We start from the raw sequence: 24,004 nt of genomic DNA, 5'->3' as shown, positions 1-24,004 counted from the left end.
CTTCACTGCCGTCCTTGGGAGCAGAAGCTCAACAATGTGGTTGCTAGGCGACACGTAGTGATGATTCTTAGTGAATATTTAAAGCAGGGACAGGACATGTATTCATGTGGTCTGACTTACTGAAATTAAATATTTGTAAAAGGTATCATCACATTACAATCACAGCGTTTTCTCTGGTTTAGGTAAGTTACCAGCATGACCCAATTTTAAGTTGAAAATGAATCTTTAAGTGCCTGTTTTTATGATAGTCATTACTTTCAAAAACATCCCCTTGTACATTTTTTCCCCCAATTGTGAATATTTGGTCCATTTACTACATATAATATTTAAAATATTTTGAGACAACTTCAATTAAAAGAAAAGCATCAAATTCAGGTTTTGTTACAAACAATTTATTGTCATCTCATTCAATAAGCAAACAGTACATCTAAAAAAAAAAAAAATCACTGCAGTTTTGGCACTACACTATCCATAAGTGAGGTACTAAATGCTTCAATGCTTAGACTGATTTCAAGTCATCAGGGGAAAACATACGCAAAACAGGAATTTCTGTTCAATGTAACCGAGGATAAAAGGGAAGAGGTCACAATTATGGACAGGCGGTTTGGTTATTTTCTTGCACCGAGACACATGAAATGGTAATCAAACTGTGCTCAGGTCCTCACAGCAAACTTGTCACACAGCACAGCAGCGGGGAGCTCGCCCTCTCCCTTTCTCTGCACGAGTAGATGAGAATAGGCTCCATTGCTAAAAGCTCAGCCATCTACTTAATATCTAAATACGTTCTATGAAAAAATTAAAACTTAGCACTTCAAAAAAGTCAAATAAATAAATAAATATGTTTGTGCATATTTGCTATACCATGATATATAAACATACATGATGCATATAATCATATATAGATCAAACAGCCACACAAACATTGTGTGTTGCAGGTGTGAGTCTAATCTAGAGACCAATTCTCTGTGGCTTGTAACAAACACTTCACTACTGGAAGATAGTAAAGAGTGTGTCCTACACTGGACATCATCGTGTTGGCTCAGAGTTGATACTTGGGATAGAATCCTGAGAAAATGTGTGGGACACTGGCAGATGTCTTCAAGCATCCCATAAACGCACACACACACATACACCCGTGCACATGCACACAAACAAATCAAAATAAAGGAGAAAAAAAAACTGTACAGTAATGTTACAAACTGCAGGTCTTTCATCCCTGCTATGATTGATCCTTAAATATTAAGTATAGTAGAAATGTAAATGAGCTAAATACATAAATACACAACTTTTCAATCCTTCTGTGTGCCACAACTCAGTTGCTTTGTGTGCCACTCTTCTTCTAGGGTGATGCTGGGTGTTTCATCAGTCAAGATCTGGAGTCTCCTCCCCAATGCAGGCTGGTATCTGTAAATCTGGGGTTGTCCCACACTGATGCAAGGGAAACACAAACAAACATATCCGTAAAAAAACATGGCTCAAGTCGTTCTCCCTTATTCCGATTTTTTATTTGACAGTATTGAGAAATGAATGACAATCAAGTTGAATGTCTTTTGAGTGTGCTTGTGAACACATTCAGTGATATTTATTTTTGAAGAACAGTGTGAAGTTCAAATGATTTACCAGGTGTTAGGCATAGTAACAGGGGGAGACCAGCAAGTCAGTCAGGACCAGCAGCTGGTCATCTGTGAACTGCTGCTTATGTTGCTGCCAGTTGTCATGGTGAGTCCGCCGGAAGTTTGACAGAGTTTTCTTCACAGTCATCTGGAAGGTCACAAACACAAATTATGATTGATTGATTATATATATATATATATATATATATATATATATATAGACACACACACCGACAATTGGGGAAAAATTAGGTTGAAAGATAATCCCACTGCAACAATATAAGGTGATTCGTAGGCCTTCACACATACTTCAATGGGTTGTGTGTCATTGAGGTGAGCGCTCAGGTCCATCAACAGCTGGGGCATCCAGGTGGGCACATCATATGGGCTGGAGAGAATACAAGCACTCAACCCGAGAACACCAGCATGGCGCCGCACCAGGTCTACAGGAGGGATTCCATTAAAATGACAGAGAAAAGTATACCAAGTGTGTCATCACATAAGTAGTTAAATCTAGATATGTTCCTTACCAGCAGAGGGTATTGTGTCCACTATAGAGCCCAGCTCCCTCTTCCTCTTCTTAGGCAAGCAAGTCTTGCAGAGAGCCTCAAAATGGCCCTGCATGGGGGCGTCCATGGACAGGAAATTGCACTGAAGGAAGCCACTGAGTGTAGTGGCGGCCATTTCTCTTACCTAGAAAGCAAAGGCAGAAAGAGGAGATGGGGCGTTAAAGTACATGGATTAAAAAGCAGATTAAAAAGCTGCCAGTAATTAACATAATAATGTCCTGAAAGGAAATCATTGAAAAACTAAAGCAGACTTTGCTCATAATTAATTGGAATATGGCTTCACAATTGTGTCTGTTAACTGGATACTTGAATTATATTTTATCCTACATTGCAATTCCATAAACTTTAGAATTAAGGCTGACATATACGAAGAGAGGGTAAGGCTGGGACCCTCCCTGTGTGTGAATCACAACTGGTTTTCATTGTACAGGTCACAAACTTCCCTCCTCAATAACAATATCGAGTCCAATTACAGCAGTGAGACGCCCTTCTTGGTTATGTGGTGCTCTGAAAACATTTATCTTATTTAGATTTAGAATTTGATAGGTTTATTTTATTTTGGTTGATTTAATATATTTCATTACAATTTAAATGTGGCAATGCATGTAACAGTAAGCCAAATATATACACTGAGCCTGTCTACCTTGTTCATAGTATTTCTTATCCTTTTCCAAATACAGGTGTTCTAAAGGTTCATCCTATATTCTGGCCATCATGGCATAATTTAAGTAGCGTAGCATCTGTCTGGTCTTTTTACTGCCCATACTAACACACAAGCCCCAGCACCTTACTGACAACCTCTTGCTGCACTGTATACGACACACCACAGCAACAATCATTAGGCAGGGTGTTCCACTAGTGTGTACACTGGCCAGCTGGATGGAAATAGCAGCCAGCTGGGGACTGGGGGTATGTGTGTATGTGTGTGTGTGTGTGTGTGTGTGTGTGTGTGTGGGGGGGGGGTACTTTTCTATAATGGGAGATAAAATGGTCTGTTGCACATTTTATGTCTCTATTCTCTGTAGTGAAATTCTCAGCAAAAAGGGTAAACTTTTAAACTTTTGGGTATTATGCAGATGTATGAGCAGTGTTCTCCAGAGGAAAGATTAAATGGGACCACTTGGGCAAAGAGGTTACAGCTCTTGGGTGCATTTTTTAAATTATACATTTTTCTTTTTCTTAAAAAGGAAGTTAGATAAGGTTAAGTTAGCTGTTTTTTATGACATGGGTTACTTAAAATCTAACAAAATAAAGGGGTCATTGTATGCATAAAATGTGTCTTGGCACCAGTGTCAGCTAGTCAAATTCTGTGAACATATGTATTTGTCTAATAAAAGTGATTCTGAAGAAGAAATGAGAGCAACAGAAGTGGCATAAAGCTGAGGCCTATAAATCAGGCTTAAGTTAATTTAAGAGGCCAAATAAAAATGGCTACTTCCATCCATCCCCCACTTCTCCTTTGTCTCTACTCCATCCCTCTCATCCTCCTTCAATCTGAACATTATCTCCATAGCAACAGATTACTGCAGCCTGTGGTTTCCATAGCAACAACTAGAAGGACCGGAGGGGAGAAGAGAGTGGAGAGCCGGGAGGAGGGTGCTGAATCACTACAGTGAAGCTGAAAGACAGTGAGAGTGCCTGCTAGCATAAACAACAACACGTATTGGCCAATATCTTAGCGATTATTATATAATCTGCCATCTTCCAGTGACGGCTATGGCAGACTGACTACATGTTTCAGCTTCACATTTTGAATGATTTTAATGTTACACAGTTGTGAATGAATGGTTTTTACCTCCAGCTGCTCATCCTCCAGCAGTCGTATCACAAGAGCCCGGACATCATTCACTGCTTTCTGGTCACTCATGAAGGTGAACAGGTTGTAAAAAACCATAATCTGGAGGTATGTGAGCACCGTGTAGCGAGCGTGCCAGGAGCTGCTGCCAGCGATCTGCAACACACAACAACAATCCCATCCCACATCAATAACATAATCTGAGCATTTGTTTCACAAGAGGAACAGACTGTACCCTGGATGAGTACACGATTTAGTTTTTTTTTTTGTAATGGAGCTCCTCTATTGGGGAATGCCACTCCGTTCAAAAATGTAAACAATATCAAATGGGTTACAACAGTTAAACCAGAATTCACGAGCACGAACAAGCCCAAACAGTCGATCTCTGCATGTGTGTCACACCAATCCATATCATGGAACTGTTCAGTTTCTAATCATTAGTTAATTGACTTCACATATTATGTTGGTTATTTCTCTTTATTTTCATGTTAAATAAAATCTGTTACATTAATACTACCAATCAGAAAATCACCGGAGAATCCTCCAGAACAGTTACCTTTTTCAGGTTCTCTCATTTATTCTCTAGGGAGATGCACACAATATATCATGTTGCAGATTAATTTAAGAATGAATGTTCAGCAGGGCAGACTCAATCAGGTGTCATTACCTTTGAACATTTCATCTTTCTGCTTATTAATCTTATGGGTTAGAAGATGTGAGGGTCTATAAAAAGCCCTGTCATGTGTGATGCAGGTGAAAAGTGGCCACAGCTGCCAGATAATTCACCTCCTGCAGGGCACTTAGGACCATGGGGATCTGTTCTGTGTAGAGGAGTCCCTGAGACATCAGAGACAGGCAGGTCTTTGCGTCCCTCTTCAGTTCATCGTAGCTGTCATCATTCTCGACTGGAGCAATCTGGAGCAGAGGACAGAGATAGGTCAATGCGTCATTTGAAGTCCTTTTATGGTGTATACATTAAGAGAAAAGTTGGTAGTGATGAAGCCAGAAAATCAAGGCTGTGAATGAATGAGTGAGTGTTTCACCTTGAAGAGCAGGGGAAGCAACCGCAGTTGTTCTGGGACAGCAGTAGAGAAGGAGCGGCCAGCACTTGCAATCAGCCACTTCAGCACTGCAGACAGGAATTATTAATGTTTATAGAATGATCTCTGGTTTAATTGGGAATGTTTGGGAAAAATAAATTCTGCTTAAAATTAACTCCTAATTGTTTCAACCATTGCAAAGAAACCCCCCGAAAACAGTATCTATTGTGACGGCTGAGTCTGGTGGTAGATCCTCGACCCACCTGTTTTGAGTAACTTGATGGCTTGCGTCCTCTCATCCTGCTCTCCCACCTCATTCTCCTCAATCACGTGGTTCTGGATCTCCTCATCTCCCTCGGTTAGAGGCTTCAGCTGCAACAGAATTCGCTCTGTGAAGTCTGAGATGCGCGGGGAGGTGGTCGGCTGAGTGTATGGCAAGTTGACATCAATCATGAAGATGTACGTGAGCACGCTGGAAGGATACCAAACCACAGAGGATAAGATTAGACACAAAAAATATAGTTTTAAAAAGTTCATGACAAATAGTACATTCATCCGTTAAAGAGGACCTCACCTGCCAATTCGTTCCCGTACATTCTTGTAGACCTGTGTGAGTTTGGGCTCCAGGTATTGCAGCAACCTGTGGAGGAGCTCTGGAACACGCCACTCCTGCTGAGCTAGGCCTCCCTGCAGCACATAGAGACGACTGGAAAGAAAAAGAAGCACAATCATCACAGTTTGTCAGTCACATCAACATCTGCTTAAGGCAGCAACCTTTGTACTCACCAGGCATCGACAAAGGATCCCCCCTCTCCGTTGACTGGAGACTCCATTAGCATCTCAAACAGCCAGTGAAGCTTGCGTGGGTCTCTACTCTCCTGTACGAGACAGAGACAACAGAGTCACATGGAAGGATGAGTGACACAAGTTTAACAAATGATAGGGTAAAAAAAAAAAGGATAAAAGACACAAGGGATGTAAAAGAGCAAGAGCTTACACAGGCTGTGGCAATGCAGGTGCCCCAGTCTGCATATGTCTCTATTGTGATGTTGGACAGGGCTGTACGGAGCAGTGGACACAACAGCTCCCAAAGGCAGTCAACCTGCAAAAGAGCACAAGCATATATACTGGTTTGATTGCATTGTAACATCTATGGTCTGGAAAGACCATATAAATTCAGGTGACTCAGGAGACTGCCCGGAGACTGACCCAAAGAACGTGGGCCATCTAGCCACCTTATTACGCGAGTTTCAAATCCATACCTTAGAGTAGCTCCAATGCTTGCAGCCTCTGATCAGTCCAGAGATGATCTCCGCAACACAACGCTGCTTGCTCTCGTGGGTGTCGGCCACTAGGCGTTCCATGTGCGGCCGTAGCAGAGGAAGAAAGGCATCACTGAAATTGCGGAACAGTCCCTGGAAGAGCAGGAGAAGGCAGCAAATTAATGTCTTTATTGGCTGACTTAAGTTGATTTCTGCTTTTAAACACACTACTCTCAGGGAATCTCACCTTGAACAAACAGAACCTGCGAGGGCTGAACTTGTCCTTGCCCTTACGTTCCTCAAGAGAGAGAAACTCGATGAACTGGTTGATGAATACTGGGTCTGAGAAATGGTCAAAGATGATCTGCTCCCGCTGTTAGGAAGGGCATGAAAATGAATGTTACTAGATTCAGTCAACATTACTTCACGCAATGTGTTACATTTTTCCTAGTGTGGGTATGATTATGCACAAACCTCTGTCATTTCCTCTCTGGTCAGGTTCTGTTTCGGTTGCTCCTCCAGCGGTGCATACATCATCAGTTTTCTACAACAATAATGAGGTGATGTTAAATAAAAACAAGGTGAGAGAAAACAATAAGACGGAACTGAGAAAAAACAGGCATTTTAAAATGTGAACCTTGGCCAGCAGTAGTATCCCCAGTGAGTCTTTTCCACAAACACACAGCCATCCCAGTCCTGCTGTGTGCGTGGCAGGCTGCTGCTGTTATACTGGAGCCACTGGTTGTCTAGACGGTCCCCTGCTACAATACCACTTAGCTCTTTTCCTCCACCTACCAAAGATTAGCCAGTTTTAGAGACTAAATTTGGAATGAAAATGAGATACAAAAACACAAGACAAATAAAACCTTATGATGCTTACAAAGTTCAGAGGCGCTGACAGGGACTTTCTTATGTGGCCTCTTTATTTGTTTCATTATCCCTGCCACAGCTGATATCGCCACCTAATGGAGAAAATAAGACATTTCAAACAAAATGTCCACAGGAAAGACTGGAATGCATCCACACACTGTTTGAGAATCACAGCACTACTACTACTACTACTACTACTACTACATATATTATAAATTTGTGTATGCTACACCTTGCGGACATAGAGGGAGTCATGGTTGAGGCTTTTGACGAAGAATGTAACAGCAGCTGGTGGGAGTTCGTGGTCATCTCTCAGCAGCAGTGACAGGAAGCCAATTGAAATGTGTTCAAATTTCCAAGGCCTGGAAGTGAAACAAAGCAGGTATTACATACAGCAATTTATAAATATATACACGTGATTTGATAAAGTAAATATTAAATTAACCAACATGTTCCTGTTGTTGATGGAGTCCAGAAGATCACCGATGAGCTGTTTGTATTTCCTACAAAAATGTAGAACAATATTAGCAATTGCACCTTTCTTGCTCACATTAAGGTTGAATGTAGAGAAAGCACATCATCTTAAACACTTTTAATTATTGAAACACAGCCCATGTGTGTTTTATTCTCTAACACCTTGATGTGAACTGGAGACTCCAAGTTAAGCCAGTTTTTATATCAAAGTAGTTGCTAAAGACAAGGAGCTGTATTCAAGGTGTTTGGTGTGGTGATGATTCTTTGTCTTGTTGCTGCTGTGAACTTACTCAACAGACTCAGAGTTCTTGAGCTCCTGCCTCTTTAGACCCTCTGTTGTTTCTTCCTCTGAAAGAACTGGCTCCTTGGGAACAGGATTTCCAGTAATCATAAGTTGTTTGGCAACAGCACAGCACTCGCCAGGGATCTAAAGGGATGAAAAACATAAAACATATGGTATCAGAATAATGTCCAAACTTGTGGTAGGGGATGGAACTTAAACTTGGACTGAGAGCAGACACTGATAAAATATTGTCTTTTCTTTGCACAGCAAGTTGAAGTGCAGGATCAGGCTGACAGTAGAGAATAGGAGCAAACTATATGTTGGAATCAATACAATTTCACCTCATATTTTCAATAAAAAAATGGAAATCATATGATAATGATCTTTGATATATATTATGAAGTCAAAGCTAACCTACAATTTCAAGATATGAGTATTTGAGTTATTGAGCTTCTACTATTATAGGTAGGCAGATATCACAATTTGATTCTTTGATCCATTTGTGGAAGTGTTCCTAATGTTTTTCTTACAGAGAAGTCGACGCCGATGGTCTCATACTGGCGGTGGATTTTGTCTGCGAGGTCATCGAAGAGCCGCACAATGGAGGGCTTCTCCAGAGACATGGCTGAGCTGAGGCCAGAGCGCACAACAGCGGGCCACGTCAGAGCAATGCAGTCCCAGTCGTGCAAATTGGCCAGGCACACTCCGCTGTGATTCCCCAGTAGACAGTACAAGGCACCCTGGAGACAAAGACGAGAATGTTTATGAGAAAATATGAAAGTTGAATTCTTGAAAATGTAAATCTTTGCTTCGTTTCTGTGAGATTCTGTGTTGTAGAGCACGACACAGGACTGACATACTTTGAACTGCTGCTGTGTGACACTGCTGTTGTCCGGGTTGAGAAACTCTAAAACGTGGGGGATCAGGTCTCTGCAGCAGAAATTGTAGGTTCCCAGTGCAGAGAACAACACGTTTTGAGCTCTGCTGCGTACCTTAAAGACAATAAAAAGTCTCAGTTATAGTATTATTTACTTTATGTGCATTATGCACACTGTTCAAATGCATTGTTGATTTATGATGTAATGGCTAATATGTGATTGTACAGTTAAAAAAAGCTAATAAATGCCTTGAATGTGGAACTCACTTGACTGTAGGTGCTTGTGGAGAGCCTCAACAGATCTCTCATCAGCTCCTGGTGAATGCTCCTGTACTGACATCCTTCCACTGTCAGTTTACGCAGCTAATAAACACAAAGATTCAAAGTTATAAATGGTAAAATACAACGATACCCGAAAAGGTACTTTCTCTATTAATGACTTACCTCATGCTGGAGCATGACTCTGTCTATTAGCAGAGCTCTGATGTGCTGCTTTCTGCCGTGAAGCTGCAAGTACAACGGCTAGGCATTATACACTTTGAATTGAAGGTCAGTTTTAAACATAAAATGTAATATCAGTGTCAATAATGCATCTAATGTAAGCTTGGAGGGAGAGAGTGTATTTTTAATGCCTTTTCAGGATAATGATGAAAAGTAATGAAAGTACAATAAAATGTTAGATTTCTCACTCTGTTTTCCATTGATTTCTTCACAAGGTTGAAGCTCTTCCAGCGGGAGTCGAACTCGTGTTTGTGAGAGCCTTTGAAGTGCAACAAGTCGCTGATGATCTGAAAGGTATCACAGACAAAAATATTGATTAGTGTTGGGCGACAGGATCAATACTAGAGACTTTTGAGCGATTCAAAACAGCAGACATGATTCAAATAAAGTCAGTGATAGTCTACACATTGTCCCACGCAGCATATAATAACTTACACATACTGCTCCACTGTGGCTTTCCAAAATATATCATGTGAGTGTTTGTTTTGTTTGAATGATTTGTAGTCATGAGACAAATATATGAGGAAAAGCTGGTTCAAGGGGTGGCAAAGTGCAAAAGGGTAATGTTGCTCAATAGCCTGAACCCTGATATTCAACACAAACAACTTAGTGTTCAGACTTTAATATATACAGGCTATTATGTTACTGCCTGCCTACCTTGATGATGGAGAAAAGAGACTTGGTGTCATCTTCAGAGTGCTCCAGGATGTAATCTGCAAGAAAAGGTAAAAGGGACTCAGATAGCGGGACAGAGACCTACAGTATATTGTGAGCTTGACTATTAAGCTGAATGTGACTACAACTTGGTTAGGGATGTGGCTGTAGAACAAAAAGAGATCACAAGCCTAAGACGTGGTATAACTGAGTGAACACTTACGCAGCAGCTGTCTCATCACACTACAGATAACATCTCTGTAGTTCTCTCTGGATCCATCTGCAGGTAGAGATAATATTACAGTGTCATATTATACTCCAACAAACCCTATAATTTAAGTCTAGTGTGAGCAAAACTTTTATCATCCATTAACAGTTCCTAAAAAGTGGCATACGTACCATACTCCATTCCTGTATAGAGGGTGGTCTCATCTAGATTCACCATGCTGTGGACCCTGGGGGAAAAAAACAAGTTCTTAACTACTTAACATTTAAAATGGCATCTGGAAACAAATTTTGTAGAAACAAAAATGTTCCTCAAAACATCTGTCCTATATTTAGTCCACCATATAGTAACTAATACATTCAGTGGAGATTTCTCTGTTTTCAGTGTCAGTCCAAATGTGCACATCCAGTGGCCATATGAGCCATCACTGGTGGATTTAGGTGCTTCTACTGAATCTAACTCCTCAACCCTTACCGCCAAAGAACTCAGCACATCTGTCAATTCTATTTTTAACTACATTTGTACAACAGAGTCTTTCCCTGGTTTCCTCGGTCAGAACAGAGTTTAGTATGTGAATGCAACTGCTCACAGTTCTGGGATGGCCTCTCCTTTCAGTGGAGGCATCAGACCCCCAGCTCCTAGGAGGCAGTGCTGAACAATGGTCAGGCTCTGTAGGACATCATCTCTGAAAAACACAAAATCAACAACTATTATATATTATACACACATAATTTATAGAGCCAAACACAATAAACAAAAATGGACTGAATTCAGTCCACAGCTAGTGACTTTAGTAGAAATCAGAATGTAATTTATGAAGGGAGCAGAGGTGAACACTCCCGTTCCTTCTCACCTGCTCATGTCTTGTTCTCCCTGTGCAAATCTCTGAAGGCGCTGAAGTTCAGGCTGGAGGATCAAGTCCAGTAAATAAAAAGCAAAGGAGGTCTCCTCAACACTGGGCACATGCCACCGGATATCCAAATTCCACAGGTCCCCAGGCCGACCCCAGTCCTGCGTGGGATAAACACAATGAGCAAAGATTGTACTTTTTATACATCACTTACTTTGTAAAAATATCAGTCTCCACTAACACCACTTGTTAAAAGTGGACCAATTTGTTTTTTTGTGGCACAACGCAGATATCTGCTTTAAATCTATAATCAGCTAAAAAGCACATGGACAATTTGGTATTTTCTGATCTGGTTTAGGTCACATTCATATGAGGAAATATGCCAGACAAGAACTAAATATCTGCCAATGCAGCTTTAATCTCAATACACAGACCTGCCAGTCTCTTTGGCAAAAGACACAAGAATTCCCTGCACTTAGAGTGGCACATAGCTATATTTTTTACTTTCTTCTTCATGAATTACTGCATCGCAATTGACACCACTATTTGAGTGTTTAGTGGCCAAAGTTGAAGGTATGAGTTTTACCATGTGGTTAGACATACAGTATATCAATGCAGTAAAAAGAAATCAATATACATAAATGGCATTAATTAAAGACCACTTAAAGACTGGCGCAGCCCATAATACATTCCCACAGGCCTGTACTACTGCTGGCAACTGTGGTAACCACAAGTGAGACATCTCATCCCTCCAGCAGGATCCAGTAATCCAGCCAAGTGAGCTACTATCCATGCCTCTACCAAGTCAGAGACTTAATGGGATCAAAGTACAGGCTGTCTTCACTGACTGTCTACAGTCTAAAGAGAGGAGCAAACAATGAATCAAACCAGGTCACAGTGAATGCCACATGGACTCGCCTGGCTGACCGGGTTTAAGGACAAATGTCTGTAATTGCATTTGGGGGGATGATAAGAGAAATATGCTGAAGACATCACAGGAGTTTGGTCAGAAGTTTCTAAGCACAGATTTACCTGGCAGATATGTATACAATAAATAAAGCAAGACTACTGTTGGTTACACGTTGAAGAAAATGTAATACTGCTTTGATTAAACATCTAACTAATCAATATTAGTACCTTGATGGGTAAGTAGTCACTGATGGGTTGGTGGAAGCCTCCTGGCACGCTGCAGTACTCTGTGGGGTAGGTGAGGGCTGAAGAGCGAAGGATGTGGTGCAGCAGGTTGCAGGCTAAAGTGTAGCCCTGCTTACACTTGAGGTGGAGAGTCAGCTGTAAAATCTGGACCAGGTTAGAACGATACGGCAGGATCTTGTCACCATCCACCCGAGTCACCTGAGGTGCACACGGCAAAGAGAGAAAAATATAGCGAAGAACAGGATTATACATAAGAGGTGGTGGTAAATACGGGTACTTAGGGGTTAATTTACTTCGCCACTAGTGGTCTAAATCACCTCAGACAGTAGCTGGAGATTCCACAACAACTCCTTGTCAAGCTCCTCCTCATTTAACACTTCCTCATCTGTTTTTAAAAAAAAAGTGTGCGTCAGGCAAATGACAAAGACTCATGGAAGAAAACATGAGTCATGCATTTGAAAACCTCCTCTTATAGAAATGCTTATTCCTGCGTGTTGAGCACTTACTGACAGCAATTTGGTTTATGGCATTGCAGCAGTGTGGCACAAACATCTTGAGTGACTCTGCAGGGTGACACTGAAAACAGAAGCACAGCAGGGATGAAGATGGCAAACTGATAAGCTACAAGAGGTTTATGCTTTGGGCCCCACAGGAAGAGTTTGAGTGGAGTTTGAGAGGACAAGACTCACCTTGGCGGCAGCTCTGCACATGTCAGCCACCATTCTCCCTGATACGCGTGTCTCAAAGATGTTGGTGGTTGCAAAGTTGAACACCTTTTCCAGAGCCACCTGTTCAAACAATGTGACAAATGTGTTCATATGTTTACATTCACATATATATATATATATATATATATATATAAATGAGGGAAAGAAAAATGTGGAATGAGACAAGTGTGTGAGTGTTAACCTTGAAGATGTCCAAGGAGCACTGTGTGAGGATGGTGCTAAAGGTGGAGGACAGGCCGAGCTCCACCAGACTCTCCAAATGAGTCATTTTCTCTGTTTCGGTTTCCTCACGAGTTTGTTCCAGAGTGCTGCTGTCGATCAGGGCAAAGCACCTGTGCAGATAAAAAAAAAAAAAAAAACATCCCATAAGTTAAAATGTTGTTTTATTGTAGGTGTCAGTTGACCTAAAGAATGCAGCAATGTCATTGCTATCCAACTGCGTTACTAAAAGCAACTGCTGCTGATGAATGACTTCTGCATCAAAACTCCACCCACCTGTCCATGAACTGGAGCACAAAGTCTTCAAACTCAGCTGAGGCCGAGCACATCTCTCTTTCTACCTGAAAGTCGAATAAAAAAAAGAAAATATATATATATATGAAAAAGCTCTACACAAGGATCATTTAACACCCTGCATTTAATTATGACAAGGGAAGGAAAATAAAAGTGATTGACCTCTGTCAAGTCCGTTCTTTCATGGAGGGCAGACGAACAGTCCACCAAAGGCACAAGAGTCACAAACGTAGCAATAAATTGGAATGTGATCTGTAGGGACAGGAAGTTTAAGAAGTTTAATAAAAGCACCAAAAATACAGTAAGAATGCAGTGAGAGAATAGACATGAATAACACTGGACCGCACCATGCACTTGCTGAAGTCATTTGGGTCGACGCCTGGCAGAGCCCTCATGAGCAGCGGCAGCATGTGAGTGGGCCCCTCAGGAAAGCGCTGCCCTCCTGACACTAGGCTCCGCGCCACACCGATCATGCAACTCAGAGTGGCTGTCAGCTGGTGGGGCTCTGTTAGAGTTTCCAGAGCAGGGTATGTTCTATGGTAGAGACGGAGAACAATTAGCCCTTTGTGTTCAATTCAAAATGTGGCCTTGTCTCTTATCTAAAGCGGAAAGCTAGCAACGGTGCTCCAGATTCTTTAGAAGCAGAACTTGGGTCAAAGATTTATCCATGAGATTGTCTAGTTCTCAGCACAAACTCACTTCTCCAGCACGGGGGGAATGACCAACTCAGGCCTCATCAGAGCGAGGTTTTGCAGGGCCTGGGCTGCATCGAGACTGCCTGTCTTGCTGAACATGGCCAGCAGAACTGGCTGCATCATACTCTCCACAAAGTCCGTGATGTCCTCCTCTGTGAGCTTGTGACTGTCTGGTATTGGTGTTAGCCATGTGGGCTTTCTGTAGCGCTCTCGGTGCAGACGCCGTACCACACTGGCCGGGAGACGTTGGAGCAGCTTCATGAGCTTCATCTGGACATGAGGACAGAGGGACAGAAACATGAGAGGTGACACACAGGCGGACAGTGTGCCTCCATGGAGTCTGAACTAATGGAGACAGCTGTACATGGCATCTGGAGACACAGGTGACATAGTGGTCAAACCACTATCCTGTGAACAAAGCTTTGTCTACTTGTCAAAAAGTATGGGGTTAACTTTTGTTCTTTCAAATTACAAATCAGAGTTACATGAATTAAATTTCATGAGGAAAAGAATAACACTCATACACAGTGACAAGAGATTTAAAAGGTCCTCTTTTCCTCCAATGAGAAGCTAAGCTGAGGCTCTGAAAGGACATGACCCTTCTTGGTCACCCATGATATATCATGACCTGACTTCAATAGTACTTTTTACTCTTAGTTGACTGCAAAACACTGTTTGCATGCATATGTGTACGCAGCTAAGTTTGACATCTCACGTGTATCCAAGCAACAGCCTAGAATACACACAAACTCAGCCCCCTGCCAAAAATAAAGGTTTGTGTATGAGGACACGTTGCTGCCTGTGGTGTGTCAAATCTAGTAGAGGGGGATCCTCAAAACAGAAAGGCATGTGGCCCTGCGCCCAGTGACCTTTAATAGCATTGCAACCGTCTCACTCACATGTCCTCTCGTTATTTCTGAAGTCAATACTGACGTAAAACCCCACAGCCATCGAGATTCAGGAAGCTTCCTAGAAAAATGATGACGAGTGACAACACCCTCTGTCGTAAATGCTGCTGCCGTGCGCCCCGGTATGCTGTGTTAACAACATGCTGGAATCATAGCTGGAACAAGCTGGACGAGTGATGTCTCTTATCTCGCTATGTATGTAAACCCTCATGACTCAGGTTTCCTGCAGAGTTGTTTATGAGAACTATCATGCTTCTCACACCTATCACACGCTCAGTAAGGCATTCACGCAAGTCTGAAAACCTATTTTTTCTGTTACCTTCTTACTATGAGCGATGGGGTCCAACATGAACATCAATGTTCTGCCACTTTTGGTGATTTCACCTGAGAGATTTCTGTAGTTTTAGTTTCGTCTGTGCACTACTTCTTAGTTTGAAGTGGGCGGGCCTTGGAAAAACATGATGTCATGGATTTCCGTGCACCAATCAAAGTTTTGCTACATTTGACTCAAAATGTGATGACAGTTGTGGGGTTGTTTGCTTATGTTGTATGTCAGTTACATTGAACTGCTGCTACAGAGCACTGAACCTCCAATGGGCAGTCTAATGGACACAGTCCACTTTCTTTATGGTTTCTTCAGTTCCACAGTCATCAAAAAGAAGTAAGAAGTGACTCACCAGCCAGCGGCCATGGTTTGATGGGTGAAAGAAGGATGTAATACTGTTGAAAAGGCCACTGAGCTGTGCTTGAGCTTGCTTGCTGGGTCCTCCCTGAAATTGAGACAGTAAGGGTAACTGTGACAATCCTTTTTATATTAATTGCGGAGGCAATTATTTACCAAACACATAAGTTATGAACAACGAACTAACCAGGAGGGATGAGACCCAAAGCACCACATGGCTGATGTCGTAGGCATTGGTGACATAGCGTGGTACAATCATCTGACTGGTCCCCACAGGGAGATTCAAACTCCTCAAAATTCTTGTGAAAACCTGAAATGTGAAAAACAAAACAATCAGGGTCTAATATTACATGTCTGTCTTATTTGTTGTAAAACTGGTCAAAAGACCATGACATCTTATTGAGTTTAACAGGCCAGGAGTGTATATTTATGTTTATCAGTAATGCATACTGGTGTTGTCAAAAAGCATGGATCAAAACAGTCACTCAGTTGAAGCACAAACATGATGCAAGTCACTTCCCATAAGTGACCAAGAGCAACATCAACAAGGAAACTTGATAGTTTGTTTCTCTGACAGGCAGCAGTGGCCATGAAATACACACCATGTGCCAAAATCACACAGGTCAGGCCACACATGAGGTTATGTGCCACAAATCTCAAAACAAACAAGTATTAAAATGTGCAGTGGGTGGTGGAAAGAAAAAAAAATGAAACAAACCTTCGGGATGTAAGGGTCCCAATCAATGTAGCCAATGTTGTCATTGGCCAAGCGAGCAAAGAGATTGACCAGATGCTGCAAAGATGTAGGACAACGTGTTAGACTGGGAAGACAGAAATACTGACTATTGTATTTTCAGCAAACGATGTAATCTACTCACCACCTCCCAGCTTGGAAGATTTTGCACAGACACCCACAAGCTGATCAACTCATCGAACCACAACCTGTCAGACAAACAAATGGTTACAAAAGCAGAAGACGACAGTACATGCATGCAACATTTAACAGACAGGTGTCAAAGGGAAATTTCAGTGAAAGTAGGGTTGGGGGAAGATTGGGACTGGCCAGACTTAATGTAATTTCCTTTAAGAATCATTAAGAATGCAGTTTCTTCTCATTTAAACTCCTCACTGGCTACTTTAGCATGTGTGCCTGTGTAAAACAAGTCAGGGTAGCGCTTTATTTCATGAGTCTATCATTCTGAACAATTTCCTAAACAATTCCAAGAAGTTTCCTACAAAATACTGTGAAATTTGGTGTTAATTATAGGGAAAATACAGATAATATTCAATTGGTAAAATTACAATGAATTAATAAAAATTAATTTCTAGTTTAAGCTAGTTTAGAGTTAAGGGTGAGTGCATAGCAGGTCAGATGAACATGCTAAAATGTGAAATGTGTCTATGGGCTAGCATACAATGCAACATATTGAATTGTATGCCAGCCCATGAATATTTACTTAAATTTGACAAGGAGGAAACCTCAGAGGAAATTATGGACCTGTAAAATAAAGAGTTGCCCAAGCTCTTTGCCTCCAGGAACACTTACATTTGTCAAGGCAAGCAAGATGCTACAAATATCAATTAGAAATTCATGTCCATGCTAACTCCAAAGTATTGCACGGTTCTGGCCCAGCATTCCTGCTGCCAACAACAAATCACTTGCTTCGTTCCCCTAGTGGAAGTGTATATTTTAGAGGGATAGACAGTGGCCATGAAGGGATGCATCTGGTCAGCACTCTGCAACATTGTTAAAGCATTAGGTAGGCGGTGACATTTAAGGAATGCTCTGTCAGTATTAAGGAATCACTCACCACATCTCTACACCATGGTGTAATGATGTGGGAGGAATGGAAACCCAGACAATATGGTAATGAATACAAAATGGCTTTTATTAATTTAATGTCTCACTATGGTATACGCCTCCTCGCATATTCACAGAGGGACCTCTTTCAACATGCCAGCCCTGAGTGGCTGGCAGTCATGGCGCCTGCATTGGGATCTGCTCATCATTCATTCACCTCTTCTTGCTTCATAAGCTATTCTATTACCAGATCCCAAGGCTAACTAGCTAAACTGCCTTCAGACTGGAGCGATAGCTTGGATCTCAATCATATGTAGGAGAGAATGAGAAGTTTCTTACTTGAACCCGTTGTGGTGCAGCTCTGGAGGCAGAGTTGTGGGTAGAAAGAGCTCAAAGTAGCTGATTGCTCTTTGCATGGTGACATCAAAGGGACAGAGGAGTGGTCTCCACTCATCCAGCATCTCCTGAGTAGCAGACTCTGAAAAGTATCTGTATGAACAGAGAGAATAACAAGAATGTTATTAATATCATTCAACATCTTATGAATAGGTAAACAGTACATGGACACTTGAAGCATCTCAACCAGCAGAGCAGCTTAGAGAGTGCTACAAAGATGGACAAGCCTCTTAGGTCCCTTACAAATCACATCCTCACACACACCACAAAACTCATCAGATGCCAGAGACACACAGCCTAACTTTACTGTCAGACTTCAAAAATAACCTAGGCTCCATTCATGTAAATATGAGATAAGAACTTATATGATAACTTTACTGTGAATCATCTGGTCTTCATTTTGAGTTCCCATTCATCAGGACCATCTGTAAGTTTGTGTTCTGTTCACATTACAGACTGGAGACTGAAATAAACATGAACCAGCAGCTACTGCATTTTCAGTGTTGGAGCGCAATGTTCCACAGACAGGAGATTACAAGTCATACACCTGGCACATTTTTAGCTGTTAGGGTAAATCCTGTGGTTCCACTGGGCTCATAGTCCCACAGGGGGATTTTCATGCTTCATTATGCGCTTGTGTAAACCCTGCAGGTTATTTCAGGTCACCTAGCCTCCTCAGCAATTCCACATGCTCTAGAGGACTTGGGAAAAAAACTGCTACTTCCCTCTGCCCAACCACTGATCCACAGTGTCGCAGCAGCTGACCACAAATCACTCTCCCTTCTCACAGGGGAACAGGAAACTCTCACACAAGACAGAATTAGATGAGATAATAGGATTATCTGCCTAAGTGCAAACTGAGGGACGAGTCCTAGTGCTTGCCTAAGATATCTGCACAACTAGGGTGAACACCATCAGGGACCTGCTGGTGACAGCAAAGCTCTGGAATTATGAAGCAATTTAGTGAAGCCTAACACGCAACACTGGGATTGTTCACCCACTACAGCAACTATAACCTACATTTAGGGGGTGTCTTTCCTCAGCTCAGCTTTACATAATTGTAATTTGGGATATATCCCTTCTTATTATTAAATCTCTTGCCAAGTTACTCAAATCAATTTCAAAAAGACTGAATTCCCAGTATCTTATTAAAACCCTCCGGGAGCCTAAATTTAAAGACAACAGGCATAAACGCATAAATGATATTAAGATGTACTTACGGTCTGCAGCTTTTCACAAGTGTTTTCAGCACATTTTCCACAGAGCTGTAACAAACAAAATACAAGAGGAATGTCAAAACAACCACTGAAACACTGAAGTTAGAGTTAAACAATCTTCACACCAATGCAAGTTGACTTTGATTGCATGCACACAGAAACTTCTTTACACACCTGACTGGTACAGTGAACGAGGAAACTTTAAGGGTTCTTGTGTAGTGAGGAAATGTAATAAAACGTCATGAAGAGACAGCAGTCACTTCACTGAGATTAAACATAGTTATTGTTGCCAGTGGTGGTTGACCTTCCTGACTGGCCTCATGCCATTAAAACTGATATAATAGTTACATTAACTGTTCATTCATAATATGTCACTTTGAATTCAATCAATACGTGTTTATTAGAAGAGGTTTTGGATTTACAACTAATAATAAAACGTCTTACACATGACAAACTCCTGCCATGATTATCTTCACATACAGATGGTCTTCACTTGTATATGCGATCACATAACAGTGTTGAAAGCTCAGGACCGATATAACCACAGCTTTTGAGCTCCCCACACACAATCCCACTGATCTGCTCACATGCAAGCTCAAGCCATGCTTTGTTGGAAATGCCCTGCCAATCCCACTCAACAACTGGTCATTTATCTCCACATCATTCAAGTATTTTCATAGTTGACATACTCCACATTTAATACTCTGACAATAGCTGAATTATGGGTGACACTCTGCAAGCCAAACTGCAACTATCTAAATGCATGGGTACAGCCCAATGTTTAGCACTGTAAGCCCACAACACAGAGGCCACAGATCAGGGTCAAACTCATGCACTGCGAATCCACCAACAACAAGAACCAATCAAACTGAGTGTCCCATTACAAAGCGTTCAGACACTCTAGGAGAAAGGACCCCAGACTACACTATATGACCTTTGATCTGAGTTGAAGTGAACCCTCACGTTCACCCCAACACATTCCAGGAGGGGAGGAAACGTGACAAGAGCTTGCGCTCCTCCATGACTCCTGAAAATGCTGTGTAGTAGTGCAGGTATGGCTACCTCTAAAGCAAGCTAAGAGGAGGGATACATAACAGTAAAAACTCTCCTGAACAGGGGTCAAAATATAGACAATTGTTGCGACATCATTAAACTGTATTACTTTCTAATATGGTCGTCCTTTTGTTACTTTATTGCTGCCACATGATCCACTATAGATGAAATACTGGGAAACAAAAATTATTGTATAAAAGAAACTACAAAGTCTATTGTCAGTCTCTCATAATCGATACAGGGGATAGGAGAAGGGTAAAAAACCTTTTAGCTGCAGTGCGACAGTCTCCAATATGAGTGAAATGTTAACATTGATTAAGTCTTGGTTTTTCTTCTGTCACAAGCTACATATGGGGTGTCCAGTTTTTTTGTTTTCACATGCAATGTATAAAAAAAAAAAAAAGTGCCTCAAACGATGAATTCAAAGTAAAAACACAAAGAGAAGTATTGTCCTTACCACCTCTGAACCAATTTTATCATTATGAGTTTAGAGGATGAGCGAGGCCGTGGAGAACTGAATGTGAAAGGAGACAAAGGCATAAAGAACACATTCAGCACACGACAAAGTGCCAATCACTCAAAATATGAACATACTATGCATCAACTTATACAATTTATTAAGTAATCAGGAGTATCATGTTTTGTGTGCATTAGTATAGTTTCGAAAGAGGTGAGTTGGCAATCAGCTGAAGCAGCTTGCTTTGATCAGCTGTAACGTAAAAGTGATGTGCTACTGTGGCAAGGCATTTACGTGACAAACACACAATGTTCCCATAGCACCATAAAAGAGCACCTCGCACTGCTTGCTAACAAATTCATAGAGAATTTCTAAGGGTGTTGCACCGGTAAACCGACATGTAAACTTCCCTCCAAAACTGTGATAAGTGTAGAGGTCACAGTGGACATTGTTCCTTGTAAAAAGTACAGTTAAGAAGGGTATGTGGCGCAATCCCCCCCCCCCATGTTCTCCAACAATTGGTCCAATTACGCAAACACAATCCTATTTTATTCAAACTACTGAAACCCATAACCTAAGATTAACCCAAGTTATAACAAAATTGGCTATGTATGTATCAATGAAGACTAAAATATTCTGTTTACATTTCATTAAAGTAAAGTTCTCAAAGCCCTAAATGAACTAAGTGAACAACGTACAACCTTGTTTTGTAACATTGGTTAGACCCTCAAAATATTAGTCGCTATTCAATTAAATATTTTAAGTCATAAGTGATGGATTACTTACATGAAAACATTTGAAAACAACTTGGAATAGGGATTTCTACTTTGAATGAAAAAGCAGCCAACCAAAGTTCAAATGTATGGGCCTTTGTCTGATACTCTAATAATCTGGATAATTGAGAAATGGTTGGCAATGTATTGGTCAACAGTGTAAGCCCAACACGGTAGTAATCCCTGTTTATGCTCAGTTCCAAGATCAAATAAATCTTACCCACAATGACACTTCCTTTTCAGTGATTTCACCCATTTTATTACATCAATATTTCGTTTTTAGGAATTCTGTCCCTGTGGGAAAATACAGACATGCCAAAATATTTGGTCTGTTTGACAGTATTTCTTCAATAATTACTTTAAAACAAAAGAATATCAGATGTGAAGACACTCCAGAAGTTCTGCCGACGCTTGATGGCTGCTGAGCGTGTAATTGAAGGAAATAAAAATGTAAAACAATTTTTATTTCCAGATGTGGCTACTAAACATTATCTGATGTACCACACAACCACCAAAATGTGAGCTATTTAAATGTAGTGAATGCACCCTCCTCCAATAGCTTTTCCTAAATTCTATGGTTGAGCATGCTTTTAAAAAAAAATAATAATATCAACTACAACAGTAAAGAACAGAGGCATACTTGGGAAACCAGTTGAGGCCCAGATGTTCTGTCTTGGAGAAAAGAATCCTGTCATGCAGCTCGTACAGTGGTCTCCAGCTCAACTCAAGGTCCTCCCTTGACAGAAGTTCCCTTTTCCTGTTAGATGAATCAGACATGCAGATAGATGAGAATAAACACACAGCTCATCATTCAGCCTTACCCTATGAAAAAATTATTAACTCTTGGAGAAAATAAAAACCAGTCAAAATGATCTTTCACAGTGACATTTTAAGTGTGAAGTAATTATAATAACACGTGTACAGTTGAGTTGAGTAAAACAGATGGCGCCCATTCTTACTTGAGGAGGTTGATGAGAAGCCGAGCAAGGCCCTGCATCATGCTGATCTCCAGTTTGGGGATTGTCACTAGCTCATAGAGCAACTTGATGAACAGCACATGGTCTTCTTTGCTGAACTTCCTCCCATACAGTCTCATGTACCTAAATAAGAAGTACAGATTTAGGGATAATAAAACATGCATAAAAAGTGGTCCCTGTGAGCAGTATGAACAGCACAAACTTAAGTTGCTGAGTATTGAGTATTATAACAAACTCAGACATCCAAATTTTAAAAGCGTACATACGTTTTTTAAATAACACAACTAAAGCTGAATAAGCTTTGTTGAGGCCTTTGAAATTGAACATTACAAAAGTCTTATTGTCAAAAGTGTGTATCACTGTTAAAATGTCAAAATACCAGTGAATCGAATCTGGGTCAACCCCACAGTAAACTTTCCATCTCTCTGAGCCGGCAGTGACTCACTCTTGGACAGAAGAATACGCCAGCATTGGGGACTGAAACGGATTAAAGACAGCCCAGCAACCCAGTCCAACAAAATGAAGCACTCCAAGTAATCCACTGTCATATTGACATTTTTTTTTGCTAGTGCAATGTGACTCATTACTAAATAACAGAGATAAATGCAGAAGGGTAAAATAAAATGTAAAACATTGCTGCAATTTATCTTATCTAGGAGAGTGACATGAGTTATCTATTGGTGGTAAACCATCATATAACAGATACTAAAACCAGGTGAAACACTGCAAATACATCTTCTCTACAAGCATGACACTGCATATCAAAAGATGGGTGCATATAAGAATTCCTTAAAGCAAAGTCCATATAATTACAATTTGTAATTTCTATTTTGAGATATGTGATAAGTTGTCAACTGACTACTGCTTCTAAGAGAAAACGTCAAAGCCGGAACACAAGCATAACAGTAATGACAATGACCTACTATTGAGCTGCACTGCTTGTGTATTCGACACTTATGAAACCCAGAACTAATCAGATACAGTGGGCAGTTTGTAGTTTCTAGACATAAACAGCTAGCTAACACTTATTAACCCATAAAAACACACCAGGCTATTAAGCAACACAGGCGTTCACCACCTTAACAGATAAGCTAACGATAATGTTACAGACTTTCTGAGCCGGCCATTGACCACAGTGTGTACCGTTGCCACAAGAACAAACTGTTAGCCTAATAAACAGTGTATTTTCACTGTTGCCCTACAGCCAAATACATAACATACACAAAGAAATGTTGTATACTGTTGGATTACTTCAAAAGGCTCAAGATCGAAAACATTATGAAATGAGCAACAATTGTTAATGTAACGTTAGAATACCAAAGATTAGAGATACTTACGTGGAAAGTTTCCTTGTCCAAAACAGCACACCGGGCCATATCTCTCTGAGCTGAACAGCTCGGCCCAAGTTTCCTTTTATTTTACTCAAAATATCATTGGATTCATCATCTAGCCTATCCGCGTACGGCAGAAGTTTGTTGTATACAATGTCTTTTTGAGGAACAAATCCCAGTGTGTCAGACTGTGCCTTTTTCATGTTACAAATTTCAAACTGGCTAGCTACCCTCTGCTAGCAAATTGTACTTTGTTTAACTTCGTTTGGGTTCCAAGTGCACGTTGATATGCCACCTGGCTAAT

The 24,004-nt window shown here is 41.0% G+C and overlaps 1 protein-coding gene across 1 annotated transcript; it reads right to left on the bottom strand.

Annotated features, from left to right (window-relative positions):
• Positions 1–381: 381 nt before the first annotated feature.
• Positions 382–23,903, bottom strand: psme4a (proteasome activator subunit 4a). Its single transcript, XM_070915440.1, has 47 exons — positions 23,707–23,903; positions 22,352–22,492; positions 22,033–22,149; positions 19,113–19,157; positions 17,836–17,985; positions 16,574–16,637; positions 16,414–16,488; positions 15,883–16,005; positions 15,691–15,783; positions 14,110–14,375; positions 13,758–13,944; positions 13,573–13,662; positions 13,393–13,457; positions 13,079–13,229; positions 12,859–12,957; positions 12,676–12,745; positions 12,487–12,554; positions 12,152–12,367; positions 11,018–11,175; positions 10,754–10,849; positions 10,338–10,393; positions 10,162–10,218; positions 9,942–9,997; positions 9,473–9,571; positions 9,228–9,290; positions 9,051–9,146; positions 8,767–8,898; positions 8,437–8,646; positions 7,914–8,050; positions 7,599–7,652; positions 7,382–7,511; positions 7,160–7,241; positions 6,917–7,070; positions 6,754–6,823; positions 6,527–6,652; positions 6,280–6,432; positions 6,015–6,119; positions 5,804–5,895; positions 5,592–5,723; positions 5,281–5,489; positions 5,021–5,106; positions 4,764–4,892; positions 3,978–4,133; positions 2,144–2,306; positions 1,923–2,056; positions 1,621–1,761; positions 382–1,428 (listed from the first exon to the last, which is right to left on the bottom strand). The coding sequence occupies exons 1-46, from the start codon at positions 23,901–23,903 to the stop codon at positions 1,627–1,629; spliced, it is 5,487 nt and encodes a 1,828-aa protein (XP_070771541.1). The 3' UTR covers positions 382–1,428; positions 1,621–1,626.
• Positions 23,904–24,004: the final 101 nt, after the last annotated feature.

Source organism: Enoplosus armatus, chromosome 12, assembly GCF_043641665.1.
Source record: "Enoplosus armatus isolate fEnoArm2 chromosome 12, fEnoArm2.hap1, whole genome shotgun sequence".
In the NCBI taxonomy this organism is placed as follows: domain Eukaryota; kingdom Metazoa; phylum Chordata; class Actinopteri; order Centrarchiformes; family Enoplosidae; genus Enoplosus; species Enoplosus armatus.
Note: the sequence above shows the minus strand (reverse complement) of the source record. Positions and strands in the feature narration are given on the sequence as shown.